A 23,200-nucleotide genomic window follows, 5' to 3' on the forward strand; every position below is an offset into this window, starting at 1 on the left:
TGATTGCCCTCCTAAATGGAAGTTTTCTCTCCTTAAGAAAACTGAAATTTTATTTCAGATTTTTGTAAAAATCTGAAATTAAATTGGTGGTCCCCACTTATTCAAAACTCAAGCCCTCTCTCCTCCTTATGTGGCTGGCCCTCCTTAATGGGCCATCTCTCTCTCCAAATTACATTAATGGCTCCACTAAATCAGCCCCTAATTACCTCCTCCATTAATACCCATAGCTATTATTGAATTAATTTGAAATTTCAAATTAATCTCCCTCCAAAACCACTTGAAGCTGAAATTAATTTCAGTTTTCTAAATTCCTCCTCTCCAATTAATTTTCTTTCCAAACCTAGGCCTAATTCAAAGGGAATTAACTCTTGTTTCCCTCAACTGTTGTCCACGGATTTCCCCACCAAATCCTTCCAGCTCACGTGCATCCAGGAGGAAATCTTGGAATTTTTCCTAGCCAACTGGCTGTCCAGATTTCTGGATAATTTTTTTTTTTTTTGCCAACTGGCTGTCCAGATTTCTGGACAGCTTCTAATTGCTGTCCAAAACTTCAGAACAGAAACGTTGCTGTCCAGGATCTACCCAAGACCAACCTCCTTGCTTTCCAGAGAATTCTGGACGTTTGGCATGTCAGCCTGCCCTCCCACAAACTTGGAAATTGCTGTCCCAGTTTTGTTCTCCTGCTGTCCAGAGAATCCAATAGCCTTCTAGTGCTGTTTTGCCATCCGGCATACTCCCATTTGTTGCCCGGAAGACTCCATCGGCTGCCCACCCATAGAACTTCGCCAAGATCAACCGCCACAATTCGGAACTTCCTCTACGCACCTCAAACAAGACCTACGAACTTGACTATGGTGAACTCTTCCCCAAGTTTCCTATTTTCCTAGTTTATTTTCAATTGTGGTTATATTTTGACTCACAAAGATCATGTTTACTCTCCTCCGCTAAAGCTTAATGTTTAGTAGGATTATGTGATGGGCATTTCATAGTACTAATCTTATTGTTAGCATAGGGATTTATTGTTGAAACCATTCACGTATGCAATGTTAGATTAACTTGATTGTTTTATGATCTTAACTTTTACGCGCGTGATTCAGCCTAAGCTTGTCTTACCGCTCTTTGTGTTTTCTTTTGTCATTCAAAATCAACATAAAGTTTATAATTATTGTGCTCCAAATATTAAGTGTGCAAATTCATTAATTAGCTCATCTTCGCATGTACGTTTTACATCATGAATTAATTAGGATGAATTAATTCATCCTAAATTCAATCACCCAAATTAAGGAAACATTTAATTTTCTCCCAATCTCTCCTCTAGCCGCCAGCCATGCTTGGCTAAACCGCCGGCCCCACTCCACTTGCCATAGTTTGGATCTCCTAATTTAGGTTGATTTAATTGTGGAATCAATTTGGAAATCAAAACAATTAAGTTTGAAATTCAAATTGTTTCCAAATCCTCCAAAACTATTTTAGGAAAGTTTCCAAATCTAATTTAATTTGATTTTCAAATTAAATTGGATCTAATCAAACCATTCCTAATCCCTAAACCTAAACTTGGAAACTCATTATATCTCCCACAAATCCCTCCCCTTTCTCTTCGTAGCTGTCGGCCCCCTCTCTCCATACCCGCCCCTTCTCCCTCTCCCCAATCTTCCCCTCTCTCATTAACTCCCCACCAGAATTTAGGAATTGAGATTTCCCTCTTGATTTCTGATCTTCTTCTTTCAAAATTTTGAAACTAATTTTAGATTTTGGAAGGGAACTTGCTCTTTGGTTCTTACCCCTTTCAAGTTGAAGAGAAACTTCTTTCTCTTCAACCATATTCAAGAATGCTAGCAAGCCTTGGGGAAAACTTCATCATCTAGCATCTATGAATGGCGGATCCAGAAACTGAATACGGCCTCTCCTATGACGAGCACGGATTTGTGTGCATCTTACATTCAACCTTCTTCGATGTCAACTAGAGGGTCGACCACACGGTGGAAGATTATATCAAGCGGATCTTGGATACTTTGGTGGAAGCCATCGAGGAACAATTGGAGATCGTCGAGTGGAGGATCGCCGTCGATCCTTGACGAAGGTTTCCTACGCTCCCTTTTCTCTTATTTCTTGAGTCTAACTTTTCTCGTGGTTTGATTGTAGTCACGAAGGCCGGCCGTCACCTGCTTCTGCTAAGCTTAGTAAACGTAGGATTTTTTAGCGTATTCATGTGTTTACTAACTTCATTGTTAGACTAGGGATTTTTATTGAAACTACTATTTTGGCATGATGTTGTTTTCTAATTTATTTTGAAGTTTCAAATCTTTTGTTATGTGACTTAGCCTAAGCGGGCGTGACCCCTTTTTCGTTTTATTCCATTATTTTAAATTGCTAATAGTTTTCTTTGTTATTTCTCTAATCAAGAGTTGACAAAATCTTAACCAAAAGCATTGCATCTATACGTAGTTCTACATTATTTTATTCAAATGCCTTGTTGATGCATTTTCTACCCTTTGATTGTACAAACCCTTATTTATCTCAACATTTTTTTTGAACTCTTCATCATTAGTATCCATATTGCATTTATTATTATACTTATTATACTTCCCAGCGTGGAATAACAACTTTCTCTAAGGCCTTTGGATATTTCCTGCATTTTATCCTTCCTCAAATAATTATGTCTATTAATTAGCTATTGTTCACATTAAAAGTTTCCAACTTCCACATAGCAAATTTAATCTCAATTAGAAACAAAGTCAACAATCATACATTTTTCACTAAAATTGGGCAAGTGTGTCTAAGTTTTGAATGATGTCCTCCCAAACACTCACCAACTTTTCATCATAATCAAGTTAAGTGTTAAGTCGTGACATCAGTTATGGAAACTCTAGCTAACCCCACTAAACACCATAATTGGATTAGGTCTAGAATAAAGAACACGAACCTACAAGCCGCAACATCTAAAATAGTATGCAAAGGATGGTTAAACAAAGTTGCAGTGAAAGGAATGGATGCATTGGCCATCACACATGGAAATAATAAAGATGATGTTGATGGAAGTGATAAAATCAATTGGATTCCATGTAAACTACTAAATATTATAAAGAAATGCAATAAAGAATAATATTCTACTGCTTAGAAGTCACAAAGTATCAGATATAGCATTTGAGCATGCATAAATATAGTATTATTTTAGATCAATAGAAGTTCAAAAGATAAACTAAATGACGAATACAAATAAAATTACAGCAATATAATCAATATATAATGCAACGCATTTTCATAAATGATATATTCTCATAAAAAGTCCATTATTTTGATCAGTAATGAGATGAAGTTATCTTGAGCACTATAACAAAAGTGAAAATTAAAGCAATTTTAACGAAGCTAGTCAACATAACTACCCTAAGGTTTTGTTTGTTTGAGCGTTTTTTTGCCTTTTTCGTTTTTGGAAACGGAGGAATTTTTTTTTGTGTTGTTTGGTTCGTCAAATCACGTTCCCAATAACTCCTTTTTTTTCATTTTTCTGCAGTTTTGAGAAAACTTTTTATATATGCTTCTCCGTTACAAAACTCCATTTTATGAACTAATGTTTTTTAAAACTGTCTTTTACAAAAGTACCAAAAAAACAAACGAAGCCTAAGTGAGATAACATCAACACATTTCTGTCATTCCAAAGAGAGGACAACTGCATCAATTCAACAGACAAAAGTAAATGGCATAGTAAAGGGAATACAGCTGCTTAGTATGGCATACGTGTATTTTCGACAGCCTTTGTAAAACTTCAGGCATCTCTCACGTAATGACTCCGCACTTTCCTCAAGTGTTTGAACCTGTCAATCATATAAGCAAACTGTTATGCAGGACCAAGCAGTTATAAGAAGAATCAATCATAAAAAATCACAAGAATTAGTAATTAAATATTGTTAGATGATAGGTAGAAACTTATTGCCGTCCACAATACAGAATTCAGAAGCTTAATTTTTTGTAGCCGCTTAACTAAAGGCTTTCAATGTACCCACGAGTATTTTCATATTTTGTAGCATTTGCAACATAGCCCTTGGAAGCTCATTCATTAATAACCAATATAATGGATTTCCAACCAGTGAAGTAGATTTATTCCACCCCACCAAAAGTCAAAATGCAAACAACTGCATAAAAGGTTTAAAAAAGGCATCTGCTTTCTGAGCCTGCACTATTAATCTTGAGAGGAAAATGTTTGCAACTTAAATTTAGAGTGAAAGTTCGACGGAGAGCTACTAAGGAGTAGGTTTTGACATGTAATAGCATCAGTCAATACCAAGGTAGCCTGGGAATTAAATACTCAATCCAAAGTTCTTCACAAATCTAGCACTTATGACACCTGTTGAGAAGAAGCATATTTTTCTTATTTCTTATTGGCTCGATACTCTGCCTATTTATGAGAAAACATGAAACAAAGAGAATTTCGTAAATGTGGATAGATATATTAGGGTTTGGAGTTTAAAGAGGGTTGTGTTAAGGCTATTGAATGAATTGAAAGTGGCTTGAGCATTGCATGAGAAGGCCAAATCTAAGAGAGTGCATTTTTAGGATTTTTTTGGTAGATGAGAAAGGAAGAGGGTGGAGAATTATGAGAAATTGTGAAGTTGTTCTTAGGTTGAGGGAAGCAAGGGTAGAGATGATAACCGAGAGAGGAAGGGATGAGAGAAATAAAACAAGAAAGGATAGCAACATGAAACTTGCCAAAGTTCCGATATTAAATCAAACACTAAGCTTCTCTAGGGTTTTAACAAAGCAACACAACTCGATAATCTATTCAACGAATTAATAATGAGAACATGATGAGTTTATATAGAGAAGAAACAAAAAAAATGCTTCATGTTATGTTTTGGGTATGACAAAAAAGGAATGGGGTATTTCTAATTTGCATGCAATCCTCACGTCCATCATTGAAGTTGTCAGCCAAGGTGTTTAGGAGAGAATGTTAAAGTATTTTCCCATCCTTTTGGCTCACCCAAAATGCGTAGGGGTATGTATGTCCATGCATGTATGGAATAGAGAGTAGTATTGAATTGATGCACATGTTGAATTCCAAGCTGGAAGAGATCGCCTAAGTTTGATTCATGCTTAATTTCTTTAAGATTTGGAGTATTGATGATAATGACAATCCTCAATTTTGATGCAATGCTCCGGCTTATTCTCTAATCATGTATTTGTGAGGCATCAACACCATCAGGCCACAAAGTTAAAGAAAGTATATTCATGAACAAGGACATGTGGAAGCACCATACTATCTAGTTTGGGCATCCATGGCCATAGATTTACAAAAGGCAGCCCAATATCTATAGTTATGGAATCTGTATATGAAAGAATGGACATTTGTCATCAACAAGTGGTTAGTTTATAAATCATAAGGTTTTCTAACTCTTCGATATCATAAAATATTGTGTGCAATGAAAAAGGACAAGAAAATATGTTATGAGGCAAAATAAAAATAATAATAATAATAAGCAACCATTTTAAGGTTCTTATGCAACATGTAACATTATCTTGTTAAAAGTAGTTGGATAAATGTAAATAAAAATATAATCACTATTAGTAATCCCATGATGAATATTTTAAAAAATAACATTAGAAAATCTATCAAAATTTATGTCGACTTGTTGTGGTATAGATGAACGAAAACAATGAAAATGACGTGCTAATAAAAAAGTATAGCATATAATTAATGATGGGACATATCAGCTATATCAAGAAGCCATAGAAAAAGCTCTAGGTGCTAAGTGTGATTCATTAAATGTGGCAATGAGGATCTAGGAGTTGGATCTACGTTAGGGCATACATCATTCTGAGAGAGAAATTCATCAATCGATTCCCTAATAGATGTCCAAATAAGTTAAGTTGAAGATTTTAGATCACCACAAGTATGTAGATTTCAATAGGCAAAGGGGCAGCAAACTTCTCATGAAGAAAAACCTCATTAAAAAATGCATTAATTTGATTGATTTATTTCGATGTTTTTATTGGAATCTTTATGATTGAAACTAAAAGGGGTTTGAGGAAGGACCACCATAAGATGTGCCTAAGTAAGATAATGAGCTAGTGCCAATAAAATGGGGATCTAAGGTATATCGGGGTTAACGTTATTAGAATGGTGGTCTAAAACTAGGGTTGCAAACAAACCGAGCTTTTGACAAGCTATTCATGATTCAGTTCGATTACAACTCATTCATGATTGTTTCATTAACTAATCAAACAAGCTTGAACAACTTTTTAAAACTCAATTGTTAAATAAACAAGCTTGAACATATATTTGTTCAACTCATTTATGTTAATGAACCGTTTCGATTAAAGCCGTATGTAAGCTCGATAAAAAGCAATATAATACTCGTTAAGAAGCTCAATTAATGTTCAACACAAAGCACATGAACGAATTTGTAAAAAAAATCAATTAATGTTTCATTTGAAGGTCATGAATAAACACATTGAGAAATTCAATCAAAATCTCATTATAAAAATGATGAACAAACTAATTTGAATAATTTATATTTTTTATGAACTAATATCATCATAAATAATTAATTAATAATTTTAAAACAAATTATATATGATAGCATCTATTAATTAGAGCAAATTATAAATATCGATTAAATTAATGTTAATGACCATTTAATTTAAAAATCATAAATATCTATATTTTGAGTGCCTAGTGACCCAAATATTTTCTAAAATCCTAAACCCCAAAACCCTAGTCACCCCACCTGCCCCAAATATGCCGCCCCCAAATTCCCAAAACCCTCCTAAACAAACTAGGGGGGAAGGCTTTTAGGCAGCTAGTTCTTGCTAGAGAAGGCATCTACGGGACTAGCGGTGTGTGTAAATAGAAAGAGGAGTTCTTGATTTAGCCTTCTCAAGGCGACTAGTGGGTGTAAATACGATTTTTTTCTTTGTTTTTTCCTCTCCCAGTTGTTTTACTCTGAAAATCCTAAATGATAACAATGGAAATCCAAATCATTTTTGGAGAATTAAAAAGATGAAAAATGAAAATGATTTTCTTATGGCCATTAGCTATTATAGATTTGTTTATTTGTGGAGAAGCAAATTTACTTTAATTTTTTTAAAGAAGAAAGATGATTTCTTTCTATACAATACGTTAAAATCGCATTGTTCACATTTCAACAAAGCTTAAAGGCTAAATTTTATTTGAGTTAATCAAAAGTGTCATTTTATAGTCGTCATAACATTCGATAACCTTTCATTAAGTGTGGCAAAGCTTATTTCTTAAATAAATGATAATTAATTCACAATCAAGCCGTATTTTACCTGCATGAGTTTCTATTCATTCACATGTGATAATTTAGTATGAATTTTTTTATGTTCGTAATTAAGTATGAATATTTTAATTTTTTATTAAAAAAAATCAACATTAAAAAAACTCATTTAGTAAAAGCATCATTTTCTAATATCAAAAAGTTACTCATTTCTAAGCTCAAAAATGCTTGATAGGTTGGCTTGTTTATGGGCTTAAGCTTAAAAGATATATCTGTTAACCAACTCGATAAGGCTCGATGACTTGTTCGTTATTGGAATCAATGTTGCATGTATGTTAAGCTATTGAACATCTCAAATGTAAAGCTCATTAATGCCTAAATAAGGCTCATTTATTATTTCATGCAAGCCGCTCATTTAATGCTCAAAAAGCACTATAAGAATCAAACATAAACCGACACAAGCCAAAATTGAACATCTATCATTTTAAATGAACCAAGATTGAACTTAAACAAAAAAATGTGATCCAAGCTTGAACTTGCTGATAATAAATTAGTTCAAATATGAACAAGCACCTGCTCATCTCGGTTAGATTCATTTGTAGCCCTATCTAAGACAAAAATCATGGTCATTAATTTATTAGCCAACCCCACATAATGGGATAAAGCCTTGTTGTTTTTGTTGTTGTATGATTTTTGTGTTCAAATATGCAAGTATTATCAAAATTATAATGGGTGACTTTCATATCACAAAAAAATAGTTTGCATAGAAAAATGTGTTATGTTGAATAGGAAGTTGTCATACCAACTATGGTCCTCAAACCAATCTCATTTAATTGGGACTAAACACCAACAATCATAGATAGATATGTGTTATAAGCCACAAGACCTGTAAATCCTTCATAAATAAGCAGGCAACAAATATAGTTCTCAGCAAAACTTCCATCTTTACAACTTTTCCAACAGCTTCTTTATTCCTTACCAAGTCAACCCATCCTTCACATGGTAGTTAAATTATTGGATTTCAAATGACAAGTTGAGATGAATTTTCAAGTTATTAAGCTATGATATGCACAACCATCAACCAGCTTCAATAGATGGCATCTTTCCTCTTACAATACTTGATGTGCCTAACGATGCAATGCTACCAAAAGGCTAGCAAAATACTAAGCAAGCATGTAGAAATTTTACTTTTCAGTGTTATTCCCCTCTTTGAATCTTTTTTATAGCTTATTTAGTAATTATCTTAACAGACCATCATTCAAAAGACAGTTGTATCGTCTAACTTGGGACTCAAAATGATAAATTTGAGATGGATTTTCAATTTATTCACTAAACACTATAGAAAAGCATCCACTAGCTCCACAGATGACATAATCTTCCTATTATACTTCTTGATATAAAAGTACACAACGTTACCATAGCATTATAAATTCTTATAAAATATATTTCATAAGAAATGAATTTCCAAGAAAGTTAATAGTAGATTAATCTTACACCCTTCGGATATATTAAGGGGTTCACAAAAAGCTTAGTTGTACAAATAACTCATTCTCATTTTATATTTTGATGAACATGGACATTATGTATAGACACTTCTTAAATACCACATATAATATGTATTTCCCTGTAAGAAATTTCATATAATATCTTCATCATCAAAAAACAACCATGAGATGTGTTTTTGCTCATCCAATTCATACATCAACATCGTATCTTTTGCTAAGACATCATCATTTTTCATCAGGCTTGTCCCAACTTTTTTGTTCAACTTTAATTTCATAATTTTTGGCAAAAAGTTTATGATTAGTTTCCTACTAACACATGCCCTGTCAAATTCATGCTTAATGAGTGTTGTAAACAACATAACGAAGAGCGCCTTTAGAAGTGAAGTGATGAAAATCACTGGAGAAGTGCTTCACAACACCCAAAATCATGGGGCACGCCTAAGTGCACTTTCAACCAGTGGAGCATGAGCTTTCACTTCTAAAGTGAAATGTGATCCAAGCACAAGCTTCTATTATGGAGTTACTATTTTTAACCTTTAGTGAGTTAATAGAATATATTTTTCAAATTCAGTTGAAGTGATAATGGTTGACCCTATGGTTTCAATTACATTTGAAGTTGGAATAACTCTCTACCCTAACCAAGCAACCAAGGGGGGTAGAAGAGGAAGAAGCAAGGTAGAGTAATTGTGGACTCATCAAGCTCAGGACCACAAGATCACTAGTTCAAATACTACCCCTACTGCAATCACTTTAGATGCTGCCTCAAGCAAAAAGAAGCAACAAAATGCAAATTAAAGGCAACAAGTGGATACTCAAGAATGATGGTATCATAGTAAGATAAAACCCACCTCATTTCGTGGCAAGAAATAGTTATGTAGATGGGATTAGAATCATGGTGCGAACTAAGAGGTAGTAGAAACCATCAAAAATCGTATTTGATCTTCATTGGAATATCCATCATCCTAGTCTCAACCTTGTTAAGATTTCCTTGATGGAAAGCTCCTTTTTTGTTGGCTCTTCTCTCTTCTTTTCATTTTCTTTCTTCCTTCCAAATTCTTGGCCAATGTTTCCTGCTCTATAATTTTTATTTTTATTTTTATTTTTTTGGTAGTGAAAGTCCATCAACCTTTTGCTACACTCATAATTAGTAAATATAGATGTAAATGGAATTCATTTCAATTACTTAATTTGTCGCATTGCATTGTGTCTATTGAACTTTGCTAATTGTGCAATGAAAACACTTAATCTTACAATACCACATATGGATCATCCATGAGGAATGGAACATAACAAAATAGCAACAAGTGTCACTTTTAGTCCGGAAACTAGATCCCTTTCAAAGAACAATAATCCAACTTAAAGAACTGCAAAATTCCCTTTGTTAAATAGAAGCGACACAATGTCCCTAAGAACGGTGCAAACTAGTTTAGGAAATAAAATAAAATTTTAAAATAAAATAAACAACTGAAGTATGTCACACTTAATCTAACAAACCCAGGCAACAGAGCCAAAGGAGCGGCATTTATATCAAATGCACGCCGAGACCTAAAAAACCGTGGGGAAAATTGAGAGTTATTCCGAGCTCACCTGTTTCCTGAACATAGGAGAATCGTCGAGCTTGGTGAAAAGCATGGTGAAACCTCGGGCTGTTTCCTCTGTATGTTCCAAATCCTCATCAGCCAGCGCTAGGCAATCCCTAACCCTAACAACCGCGGAAAAGTCGGCGTCGGCACAGTGAAAAATTCATATCGTCGTTTCAGATCCCACAGAGTTAGAGCGCTGCCCCTTCATTTTCATCGACACAGGATCCAGACCCCTCCGTTGCCGACATCTCGAATTCCCTTCCGACCTCCCGACTCCGACTGCCTCTGGCCGCTCCTCCGCCGTATACACGTCAATAGAGTTCCAACCAGCTACAGCATGAACTGGATTCCAGCAGAAGCAGAGATATAATAAGTAATGCGAGAGATTTGGGAAGGAAAACGGAATGATTTTGGGTTTTGGGGGGCGAAACGGCACGGATGGTGGAGGTCTGGCGAGAGAAGTGGAGGAGTGAGAGAGAAAGGCGAGAGGGAAATAAAGGAGAGCTTTTCGCTTTTCTGGTCAGGTTCCTTCTAATGTCCCGAATTAGGACTGAGATTTTGCTTAATAGGGACAGCAAGCGGATGTAAAAAAAATTATATCAGAGGGTTTTATATAAAAATGGGAGTTTTGCGCCCATATTAATAGAAACTTTCATATTTATGTATCTAATAAATATTAATTAATAATTCTTTATAATAACTCTTATATCAGACAATTAATTAAATAATAGTGAAAATTATTAGTGAAAATATCATCATCTTGCTAGTAATTTACGCCTAATATTTTAAGTTTGATGTACAATTTTTTTTTACATATGTAGGTATGTAAATAGTTAAGTGTGTGAGGAATAAGGCATGTGCATGTGGCGTATAACGTATTAACGACGAGATAAAATAGCACATTATACAAGCAATCTGTGCCTAATCGTGAGGAAGTGCATCAATGGATTCATCGGATATGTTTGATGCGAGGTAGGGTGTAAATGAGTCGAGTCGAGTTCGAGTCAATGGGTGTTCGAGCTCAACTCGTGATGAGTCCAATACAAAGCTCGACTCGCGATAGTGAAACGGGCTCGTTGAGCAGCTCAAATTCACCTGACGTTCGAAATCGAAAGCCTCTGGTGTCTTCTGCAAGTAACGGACTATCCACCCCATAGCCTTCCTCGCTCATTCCATCAACATGTGGTACGAGCAAACGTGATCGCCTCTAGCCACATGAGTGCCTCGAGCACTGTCCGCCTCGAATTCGAGCGTGAATGTGGGATTTGGTGGGAAGAATAAAACATTTAGTATTAATTTTTAGGCGAGATTAAGCGTATTAATAGTGAGTCAAGTTGGCTCGTGAGCTCTCGAGCCGAGCCTCAACCAAGCTTGAACTCAAGCTCTTTCAATAAATGAGCTCGAGCTCGATGAGCTTGGCTCACGAGCCCGTAAACGAGTTGAGCTCGAGCCGACTTTGCTCACTTACACACCCAGATGTGAGCGTATGTAAGGATGTGTAAAAATGGGCATACGAGAAATGACGAGAGCACAAATATCCACGTGGTGTGGATGAGGAGCGCGTAAATAGCTAGGTAGTGTTACATGAGGGTTCCAAAGGTAAGACATGAGCAAGAAAAATTGACATACCAACATGAGCAAGAAAAAAATATCATCCTATGTTAATAGAATGATGAGAGAGTAGTATTTCAATTATTATTTAAAGAATTAAATGATATGCGAGTAAATAAAAAAAAAATCATATATGTAAAAAATTTTAAAATGGTTAAAACTATAACCATTTATTCAAAAAATAATAACTATTAATTTCTATAAATTATAAAATATTAAATAAAATACTTAAAATTTTATCTTATTTAAGTCAATTTTGATAGCCTTATTATTTATAAAACTAATTTATAATTTTAAATAAAGATATTACATTTTTATTCATAATATCCAAAATTTTTTAAATGTCTAATTATGTTGTGATGATCGCTAAAGTCGTCTCTATCAACAATAAATTAAGGGAATTCTACCAATGCACTGTTCTAAATGAATGATTTGAGTGCTTGACAGAGAAAAATTCTGATGGGAGCTTCCAATATATTTTATGTATTAATTATTATAATATGTGATATTATTTATATATTTGTGTAAATAATCATGTGGATTATTGTTTTCATAAGTTTTTATATTTTATATAGATATTTTTAATTTTATTATTTTGTTTGGGGGTGTAAGTGTAAGCTTAGTGAGTTAAGTTGACTCGTCTCTAGCTGGAAAAATGGCTGGTGAGTTGGGCTTGAGGAGTTGATGAGTCAAGCTTGAGCTGACTCAGTTGATCGGTTCGTTATCTCGCGAGTTGGCTCATTTAAAAAATATTAATGTAAAATATACTTAAAATATATTAGGATTCATAAGTTTAAGTTAAAATCTGATAAAATATTTTTAAAATATATATCACTTCTTATATCAAGTGATTACTTTTTTTTATTTCTATTTATTATTAGTTTATTATAAAATATTGCTTAAGTTATTAATATTTGTTCATTCATAATCAATGAAATGGCTGGTGAGCTAACTCCAACTTGTAAAATTTAACTATGGCTTGAGCTCTAACTCTACTAATGAATTAAGCTCAAACACAAAGTGAAGATGACTCGAGCTCGAATTGATTTATTTACTCCCCAAAAAATTTATCTTCAAAATGATAATAAGTATCTTCATTATTTTAGTGCTCTATGTCAAGATTAAAATTTTATGTATGGATGTCACAATAGGTTTTTCGGGTCGTGTTCAGATCCAATCCGGAATTAATCTAGTTTCAACTCACTTAACCTGAATCAAACTCGATCGGCCCCAACCCGACCTAACACTACCCAAGTTGTTAACTCGGTTGAGTGCGATAGACGATCGAGCATAGACAGTCGAGCGAGCAAGCGAGCGTGATCGGTCGAGTGGGCGAGGGCTAGCGGGGGAGTGAGTAAGGGCTAGCAAGCAAGCACAAGAAGCGAGTAGCGAGCAAGACGAGTGCGATGAGCGCGGATGATGGTTTTCGACTTTTGTCTTTTCAGGTTAACCGGAACCTAACCCAAAAATTTAAATAAATGTGCTATGATTTTGATGCGCTCAGCATTGAATAGCTTTTGACATTATATTTTTTATTTCCTGTGATATAATAAATGTTTGACATTTATCACAGAGGGTTGGTGTTGATGTGCAATAATAGTGTAAAATGAAAGAACAAAATATGATAGAGACATTCAATCATTCTCAATCTCTTCTTATCCAATAAATAACATCTACCTAATATTTTTTACCATATACAAAAAATTTATACTATTACAATATCACTCCAATCAATTAAAATTGTAAAAATATTATGATTATTACTTTATGTAAATTTAAACAATATCACATTAAAACTTATAAAATAATCATTAAATCAATCCAAATTGTAAAATAACCCTTATTGCATTTCAAATCGTATTTAGGCTATGTTTGGGATAGTTTTCTTATTGCTTTGCTTTTCAAATCACAACCATAATTTCAATTTAGCCACTGCTTCTTCTCTACTTGAATATTGCTTTTTTATATATTTTATGAAATTTCAATGATAGAAAGCTGCTTTTTTAATCCAGATCTGCAAAAGCATTGTAGCGGTAATAAAATTTATGCCATATTTTTTAAAAAGAAAATACTTATAATGTCTATCATAGCTTTTAAGAAAATTGCTTTCCTCAGAATAACTCAGTAACTATCATTATAAGGAGTTGTAGCCGTCCTAAATGAACCCTTGAAATTCTAAGCTATAGACACCAATCAAATAAAATTATCAATTATGTTTGGTTCATAAGTTAATTGACTCATTGAGGATTAATGCTTTATAATAATATTTGACCTAGTGTCAAATTAATAAAAGTTTAGGGTTGAAAAAAAAAAATGACACAACAATAAAATTATATGTTTACAACTATAATACTAAAGCACCCAAAAATTAAGTAGTGTTGTATTCTAGATTTATAAGAATGAACTATATAAGATCCTTTGATTAATAATAAAACTATTTTAGTCTACTAATTGTAATAAAAAAAAAACAATTTCGTTAACCGGTCTCAAGCCCTGGATGAGAAAAGTGGAGGGTTGTTAGGTAGTTGACAACAAGCATAAAACTTGTCGTATAATAATGACATGAATCCTTTAAAAAATTGTGTTAATGTTAGGGCATCTCTTAGAAGCGATATGCTGTATGTTCTAAATACAACGACAAGTGTGAAACGGTCGCTGCACTAACGCCCGAGTGCAATGTTAAATAGGCAAATGTTCTCACATCACGGATGGATGTGGGCAAAGAAGCCAGTCCATAAACCTAAAATTAGGATAAGAACTTGGAATATATGTTCCCTTATAGAAAATTTAATGGAATTAATAAATATTATGATTCATATGAAAAAAAATATTATGCACATTTAAGAAACTAAATGGGTTGGAGAGAAGGCTAAGAAGACTAATAGTTTTTTATTCAAAATATGGTATTCGCGTAGGAGCCGTACTAGAAATAGTGTATATGTGATAATAAATAAGAGCTTGAAGGATAATGTTATAAAAATTAATAGAATTAGAGATAGAATTATAGCTTTAAAGATTATTATTGAAGCTAAAATTATTAATATTATAAGTGCTTATGCTCCTCAAGTTGATTTGAATATGAGTTTAAAATTAAAATTTTAGAATGATTTAAAAGGATTAATACAAAAAAAATAACTCTTGAAAAAAGAGTTTTTATTGGAAGAGATTTAAATGGTCATTTTGGTATAGAGGTAGATAATTTTAAAAGCATTCATAGTGGTCAAAGCGAAAGCACCTAATAATAAAAATAGTTGATGGTGAAATCCAAATGTGCAAGAAAAGATAAAAAAATAAAATGAATTATTATAAAAATTAGTTTATAATTGAGAAAGATATAAAGAGGCATGTATAGAATCTAAGAAAGCAATATGCGATGCAAATATCTTAGCTTTCAATAATTTATATAATAAATTATATACTAATGAGGGAGAAATATATATATGTATAAGTTAGTCAAACAAAGAGATAGGAGTAGTAAGGATTTAATTTAAGTGAAATATATTAAGGATGAAGATAAAAAGTACTTTTCTTTGAAGATAATATTCAACAAATGTGGATGAGATATTTTGCTAAACTTTTTAATGAATAAAGTGAAAATACGATTAACTTTAGTGACCTTAACACTCTAAATAAAGATTTTTGCTTTTATCAACATATTCATAAAACCAAAGTTAGAGAGGCTTTAAAGAAAATGAAGCAAGGAAAAGCTTTTGGACATGAGGATATTCCAATAGAGGTGTGGAAATGCTTAGGAACTGAAGGAATTTCTTGGCTTAATAAACTTTTTAATACTATTTTTAAGACTAAAAAGATGTCAAATGAGCGGAGAATGAGTGTGTTAATTCCTATTTTTAAAAATAAAGGTGATGTACAAGATTGTGAGAATTATAGAGGAATTAAGTTAATGTTTCATACTTTAAAACTATGAGAGCGAGTTATAGAGCATAGGTTGCAGCGTGATACTAATGTTTCTAAAAATCAAATTGGATTCATGCTGGGTAGGTCTTCTATATAATCCATACATTTATTGAGAGGTTTGATATAGAAATATAGAGAGAATAAGGATGATCTACATATGCTATTTATTGATTTAGAGAAAGCATATATATGATAAAGTTCCAAGATAAGTGCTATGAATAGTTCTTAAAAAGAAAGGAGTTAATAACACTTATATTCAAATCATTAAATATATGTATGCAGGAGCTATTACTTGTATTTAAACACAAGGTGATTTGATCAAGTATTTTCCTATTTCGGTTGAATTACATCAAGTATCAGCCTTAAGCCCATATCTTTTTGCTTTTTTCATGGATGTTCTCACTAGACAATTGCAAAAGGATGCACCTTGGTGTATGCTTTTTTCTGATAATACTCTTCTTGTTAATAAGACTAGAGAGGGAGTTGAAGGTAAACATGAATTATGGAGGTCAACCTTAGAGTCTAAAGGTTTTCACTTGATCTAAAACTGAATATATTGAGTGAAATTTTAGTAGTAATAGACCTAGTGAGGGGATTGTGACTTTAGGTGATCAAGTCATTAATAAGAGTACATGTTTTAGATATATTGGATCCATTGTTCATAATGATGGTGAAATAGATGGGGATATTATCAGCAGAATTCAAGCTGGATGGTTGAAGTGGAGGACTACATCGGGCTTGTTGTGCGATAGAAAAGTCTGCCTCAAACTTAAGGGAAAATTCTATAAGATAGTGGTAAGACTTGCAATGCTTTATGGTGCCAAATGTTGGCCATTAAAAGTGAAACATAATTCTAAGTTAAATGTTGCAGATATGAGGATGCGTAGGTGGATGAGTGGCTTTAACTTTAGAGATAGGATCGAAATGAGCATATACATGAAAAGGTTGGAGTAGTACCAGTGGAAGATAATATTAGAGAGAGTTGTCTTAGATGGTTTGGTCACATAACATGGTGGCCTTCCAATGCCCCGGTTAGGAAAGTTGAGGTATTAGATTTGACTTATGTTAAGAAAGGTAGAGGTAGACCTAAAAAGACTTGGTTAGAAAATATTAGAAATGTTCTTTTTTTTATTAGATTTGAGTGAGAATTTGAGTTTTAACATAAAATAATGGAGAAAAATGATTCATATAGTCGACCTCATGTTGTGGGACAAAGGCTTGATGTTGTTGTTTAGTTGTTTATTAATTGTAAGAAAAAAACACAAATTATAAATCTTATCACTATTTTTGATATGATTACTAAAATAAAATATTATTTTTTATGTGATTACAAAAAGTATAAATATTAAGAGTTCATAATTCGAACTACCATGTCTTTATATTTCGATAATATTAAAGTAGTTCATCAATAACATGAAACAGAGATGACATGTCAATTAACGATAATATTAAAGTGGTTCACCGATAACTTGAACATAGATGAATTTTTTTTTTTAATCTTTCTATCATATATTACAAATTAGGTCATTTTAATGAAATTCTAAAAAAGAATTAGATAAAATATAAAAGAGAGTATTCTGAATATTGTTAGACCATGTTCGAATTGTGTTCAAACTGTAATCAAACATGGTTCAAAGAAATTCAAACCTTAGTCAAACTAGGTTTGATCATAGTTCAAATCATATTTGAGCCTTTTTCTAACAATAAGGTGCAAACATGGTTCAAATTTGATTCAAACCCTATTTGATCATGGATCAAATATTTTGTGCACATAATCTAATAATAATGAAGTTATATAGTACTCAATTGTTTTTAAAGGCAAATCAGGTATCACTAACTGTGTACTATATGGAGGGGAATGAAAAGAAGACAATTAAATCAATTAGATACTTATCAAGAAATCGAGAAAAGGAACAATGTTACCAAAAAGTTTTTTTCTTAAGAATCTCTGAAGTTAAAGGTGGTTTATGACTTCGGTGAAGCATAGTCCATAATTTTAATTTCTCCAACTAAGCTATTGACATATTATAAAATTACCTTTATCTTACAACAACAACAACAACAAAAAACAAGCCTTTATCCCACTACGTCGGCTACATGAATCCTTTTTCTCCATTGTGTCATATTAAAGGTCAAATTCTCGTTAAAATATAATAAAGAAAGGTCATTCCTAATATTTTATAACCAAGACTTTTTAGGTCTGCCTCTGCCTTTATTAACATAAGTCAAATCTAATACCTCTACTCTCCTAACCGGATCATTGGAAGGCCGTCGTTTTATGTGACTAAACCATCTAAGGTGACTCTCTCTAATATTATCTTCTATTGGAGCTACTCCAACCTTTTCTCGTATATGCACATTTCGTATCCTATCTCTAAGGGTAAAGCCACTCATCCACCTGAGCATCCTCATCTCTGCCACGCTTAACTTAGTATTATACTTCTCTTTTAATGACCAACATTCAACACCATAAAGCATTATTGCAGGCCTCACTACCATCTTATAGAATTTTCTCTTAAGTTTGAGGGGTACTTTTCTATCACACAACAAGCCCGATGCATTCCTCCACTTCAACCATCCAACTTTAATTCTGCTGATAATATCCCCATCTATTTCACCATCACTCTGAACAATAGATCCAAGATATATAAAATTACCTTTATCTTGAATGAAATATTTATATTCATTCAACAGTGATATCTTATATTATGCCATTGCTTCCAAAAATATTACAAATATAAATTCTTATACAAATGAGAATGATGGAAGATCAAAATAGTTTATTATATTTTGCTAGCATATTTGACATTATAGACATATTGTATGAAGAAGTAGATGATGTTGTCACACAGGCTTTAGATTATGGAGGTTTCATAGATACTCTAATATTAAAGCACCCATTGGAGATTTTAACACCAATTTTTTATACATTTGAAACCATTAAACATGTGAGGTCTTATGATTCTTCATGTATAATGGGATTACAAGCAATAATTCATAATATGAAAACACATAACTAACTCCTAACCTACAAGAGTTAATACCTAAAAATAATTATAATTCAACCATTGTTGATGCAATGGTCATATGCTTATGATTATATTTAGTTCAATTGCAAGGTGGATGCTATTTAAGAACAAACAAGAGTCAAAGAGAACTTTACATTTATATGTGATAAAAAAAATCAGATCAAGATGGAAAAATAAAATAAAGAAGTGTAATATATTTGCTACACTTCAGAGAAATGCTTATGGAGCATTCGAGCTAAGAAGTTGACAAAATCATATTTCATATTAGAAACCTTACATCATAGCAGACTTGCACTTTAGATATTAAATCAAAAGACCGTTAACAAGCATAGTCTTGGCTCATTGGATATATAACCAAGGAGAAGCTTGTCTGATCTAACCTTAATTTGTAGCAAAGATGATCAAACATTCAAACCATATGTTAAAAAAAAAAAAACATTCAAACCATATGTGAATATGGACTACAACTCTGAATTGACTTATAAGTGCTTGGTAGTGTCATGAGAAAACTATCACTTATTTTGTAGGGTCCCTTGAAATATCCTTTTAGAAATTATCATATTATCTAGTACTATTATTGCCATGATCAAATCAAAATAAACATAGATTTTTTAAGAGGTTATATTAGGGCGAGATAACAAACTTACAAAGATTTTTCATTGGAGAAAATTTCTTTTATCATCCAAATTCAGGACAAAGCCACTAAAATCATTGACATACAAAAATAGAACAAAACATCATCGAATACATATACATATATCAAATATATTTATTTCAAAATATTTTATACAATAATCATAATTTTTTTAAAAAGCTCATCAAGATACATTTATCCCATAATTACAAAATAATTCATACAATAACATGTGAAGAAAAAATAACTTTAACAGTAACCCTAATCTTACTCAAGTGGGGCCTTATCCTTCCTTAAAATATGTAAACATATAAAATGAATGAACAGCCTTATATGTTACACAGAACATACAATAGTATTCTTTGTAAGGAAATAGAGAAATATGCATGATATCATATCATATCAGTGTAAATAATTATCATGAATAAGAGTGCATCATGATATAAATCATAACATCATATATAATAGAATATCATCAATATTTATATTATGCAAGTCAGTTATTCATGTAAATCATAATGTGTGTAGTGTTTTTTTATATAATATCATATCTCATACAATTTTATAGGATATCATATCATATTAGTAGAATCAGTCACAAATAGTAACACATCATGTCACATCACATCATCATATGAAGTAGCATGTCATATGCATACATACATACATACTAACATGTCAAGAAGTGTAGATAATCATATCACATAGTGTTTTCCTCTGTACCATTCAGGAGAAATTTCAAACTTTCAAAATAAAGACCTCAATGCCACATTTCCAGCTTTAAGGTGCCTTTCTAATAGAGAGGCCTAGAGGGTATCAATGCAACACCACCATTACAATGCCACAACACTCATAAGAGAAATTTCCTGTATAGGAATGAAAATTGTCATAAATCTTAACGAACATGAGATTTCCTATTATGTACTTCTCAGGTTACTATACGTAATATAACTATTGCAGAAGATCTCATTATAATTACATGGAAAAAAATTCAAGGATAATTGATTATTTTAACTTGACAATGAGAATGTTTCACATTATGTCACTTTAGGTGTTGGTGTTCAAATCTTCAAAAGTGCATGTTGCTTAGTGTTAAGTGTGAATTAATTATTTTTAAATAAATAAGTGGAGGTAGTTTGCTCGTGGTAGTGGCACACGATACTAATACTTATATTTACCTATGATATTTGTCATAGTTTACTCATAAACTACTGCGTTATGGATGTATTTCACGACTAGACTAAAAGAGTTAATATGCTTAGTAAAAAATTAGGTTCATCTTTGATAGATATAACAACCATACTTTAAAAGGCATTTCATGGAGATTGCACTCATCATGTTGTAATGAATATTGTGATAAAGTTTGAAATTGATAAATGTTATGCAAAATATAATATGGCTTTTTAGCTAGAAGAAGTAAATTCTACCAACCACAACTACTTATCTACAGAATGAAGTTATCATGGAGTGATGTGCTCATTCTTTCTTCCCTAGCTAAAAATTTATAGAACTTTATGACAATTGATATTTTAGAGAGCTTCAATAATATTATATATAGTACTTATTCCTATCCAATAACTACTTTATTAGAATGTTTTAAGGCACATGATGCATAAATGATCTATCAATAAACAACCTACTGTAGTAAATAAAAAAATTATTTTAGGCACGCGATGCAATTGTCATGTCATAACTATTATTATATCTCTCTATTGTGTTATAACTTTTGAATTTCACTCTATTGTAACTCTCTTGTAATAAATTATGTGTTGACCTTGTTTTTACCCAAACTCCTTGGTCCAAGGGGTTAACCTGATCAAATTGACCAAGCCAGGCCCCAAGATCCCTCCCATTCAATTCCATGGGTCAAACCAAGTCTGATGAGCCCAAACCTAGGACCTATGTTAGCCTTGTTGACCAGGTCAATCCAAGTTGACCCAAATTGACCCAATCCTATTCCTTTTGATTTCAAAACCACTTATATACCTTTCTTGGCTCAAATCTCACTTCCTTTGGACTCAGAGGGTCAAACCCAAGCCACTGGGCCCAGACCCTTGCCTCGAGTCAACCTGGTTGACCAGGTCAACCCAGGTTGACCCATTAAGTTCTATTGGGTCATTTCAAGTTCTAATCCAATCAAGCCCATCTTAGGTTCAAATCCTTGACCCCCTTAGGTCAAATTGACCATGTTAACGGGGTTAACCTAAGTCTTACATGGCCAAATTTGACCTAATTAGGTCAAATTAAAGCCCTTTAATCCATTTAAAAACATTCCTATTGCTCCCTTGATTCAAATCACAACTAAACCCATCTAATTCCCTCCTAATTAGCCTTAGATTCAATCTAGGCAATTGATCAAAGGCTTGGGCCTTTAAATAGAAGAAATTAGGGCTCTTCTTGGATCTTTTTGCAAGCTCTCTCTCCCTAAGCCTCCTCAAACCGTGAAACATTGTGTGAGATTTGATCTAATCTTTCCACATCTTCCCCAAGCCAAACCCGACCGTTTAAAGCTGCCGCTGGCGAGATCTCTAGCCAACCAAGACCTCAAATCTTCCAACACTACAGAAAATTCAGCTATTACCGGTGGTTCTATAGCCACTGGTATTATCGACTGTTTGGCCATAAGAAACATTGATACCGGATGACTTTTAAAAGTTGCTGGTACTTACCGGTGATTTAATGAAGCTAGCCTGCGGTTATCCGGTGATAAGTTGACGATTTAGTCGTCGGTACTTCCGACGGTTCTAACAGCCGATAAGCCCCCGGTAATTAACTGGCGGTCATCCGTCAATGTTTCGGTGGATTAGCCACCGGTTATATAGGCAGTTTCGACAGCCAGTACGTCGCCGGTAACTGACCGGTGGCGTACTGTCGTTATAACTGCCAGAAATTACCGGTCGCTAGGCCGACAGAAAGCCACCAGTTATTAAAATTGTCGAAAATTGGCCTACATAAATGGTTTCCTTTGCTATGTTTACTGATGGTTATTGAACCGGTGAAAAGCCACCAGTGTTTTACAAAATTGCCGAAAATTATTATTTAACCACCGATAATAGTAATCGGTAATAAATGAATTTCCTATAGTGCAAGGCTTCTTCCATTTGATCTAAGCATCTAGATCTCATGGAGTATTCAACAAATAGAGTGTTGATAGTCTATAGCTGCAACAGGCCCAAGATCTCCCGAATCCACCATGTGGAATAGGTAAAATCACAAACCCTAGCCCAGGACGCTTAAATTTAAATAACTTTTTATATATCACGTTTTAGATTGTGGTTTTGGTCCCCCATAACTGTTCTTCATGCATGCTTCTTAAGTTTAAAATTTCATTAGGTTTCATCGTGTATTTTGCAAGAATGAGAATATTATTTAGGGTTTCGATTTAACGGACACTTGATCCGTGCATCTTTCAGATCGTTGATCTCGAGATCAACACTCCGGATTGAGTCATTCTGCATTATCGCATAAATGTGTGATTTCGTCTGCTGCAACGATCACCATCCGACTGGATCAGAGTCGTTTGTTCGTAAAAGCAGAGGATAAGAAGCTCAACGCGCTTGCTAACTATGTTAAGTCGAAAGTGTGTGGATCCTACTGCCATCGTAATCATCGGATAATGATTGGCGATGGCACTAATCATTGCCCATGATTGGCCACCGTCACCGCAGTTCCGGGAGCCAAACTGAGG

At 33.3% G+C, this 23,200-nt stretch overlaps 1 protein-coding gene across 3 annotated transcripts in view; it reads right to left on the bottom strand.

Moving 5' to 3' along the window:
- LOC110096030 (ADP-ribosylation factor GTPase-activating protein AGD3) overlaps positions 1–10,862 on the bottom strand; it is a 52,410-nt gene extending 41,548 nt beyond the window's left edge. For 2 of the 3 annotated variants that reach the window (XM_028700122.1, XM_020821783.2), the window contains exons 1-2: positions 10,325–10,862; positions 3,736–3,812 (exon numbers count right to left, since the gene is read on the bottom strand). In XM_028700122.1, the coding sequence (XP_028555955.1) occupies positions 3,736–3,812; positions 10,325–10,369 (122 nt within the window). In that variant the 5' untranslated portion in view covers positions 10,370–10,862. Of the gene's footprint in view, positions 1–3,715; positions 3,813–10,324 lie in introns of all 3 variants that reach the window. The other variant, XM_028700121.1, reaches the window with a different exon arrangement.
- Between the last annotated feature and the right edge of the window lie 12,338 nt (positions 10,863–23,200).

Source organism: Dendrobium catenatum, unplaced genomic scaffold (assembly GCF_001605985.2).
Source record: "Dendrobium catenatum unplaced genomic scaffold, ASM160598v2 fragScaff_scaffold_1456, whole genome shotgun sequence".
In the NCBI taxonomy this organism is placed as follows: domain Eukaryota; kingdom Viridiplantae; phylum Streptophyta; class Magnoliopsida; order Asparagales; family Orchidaceae; genus Dendrobium; species Dendrobium catenatum.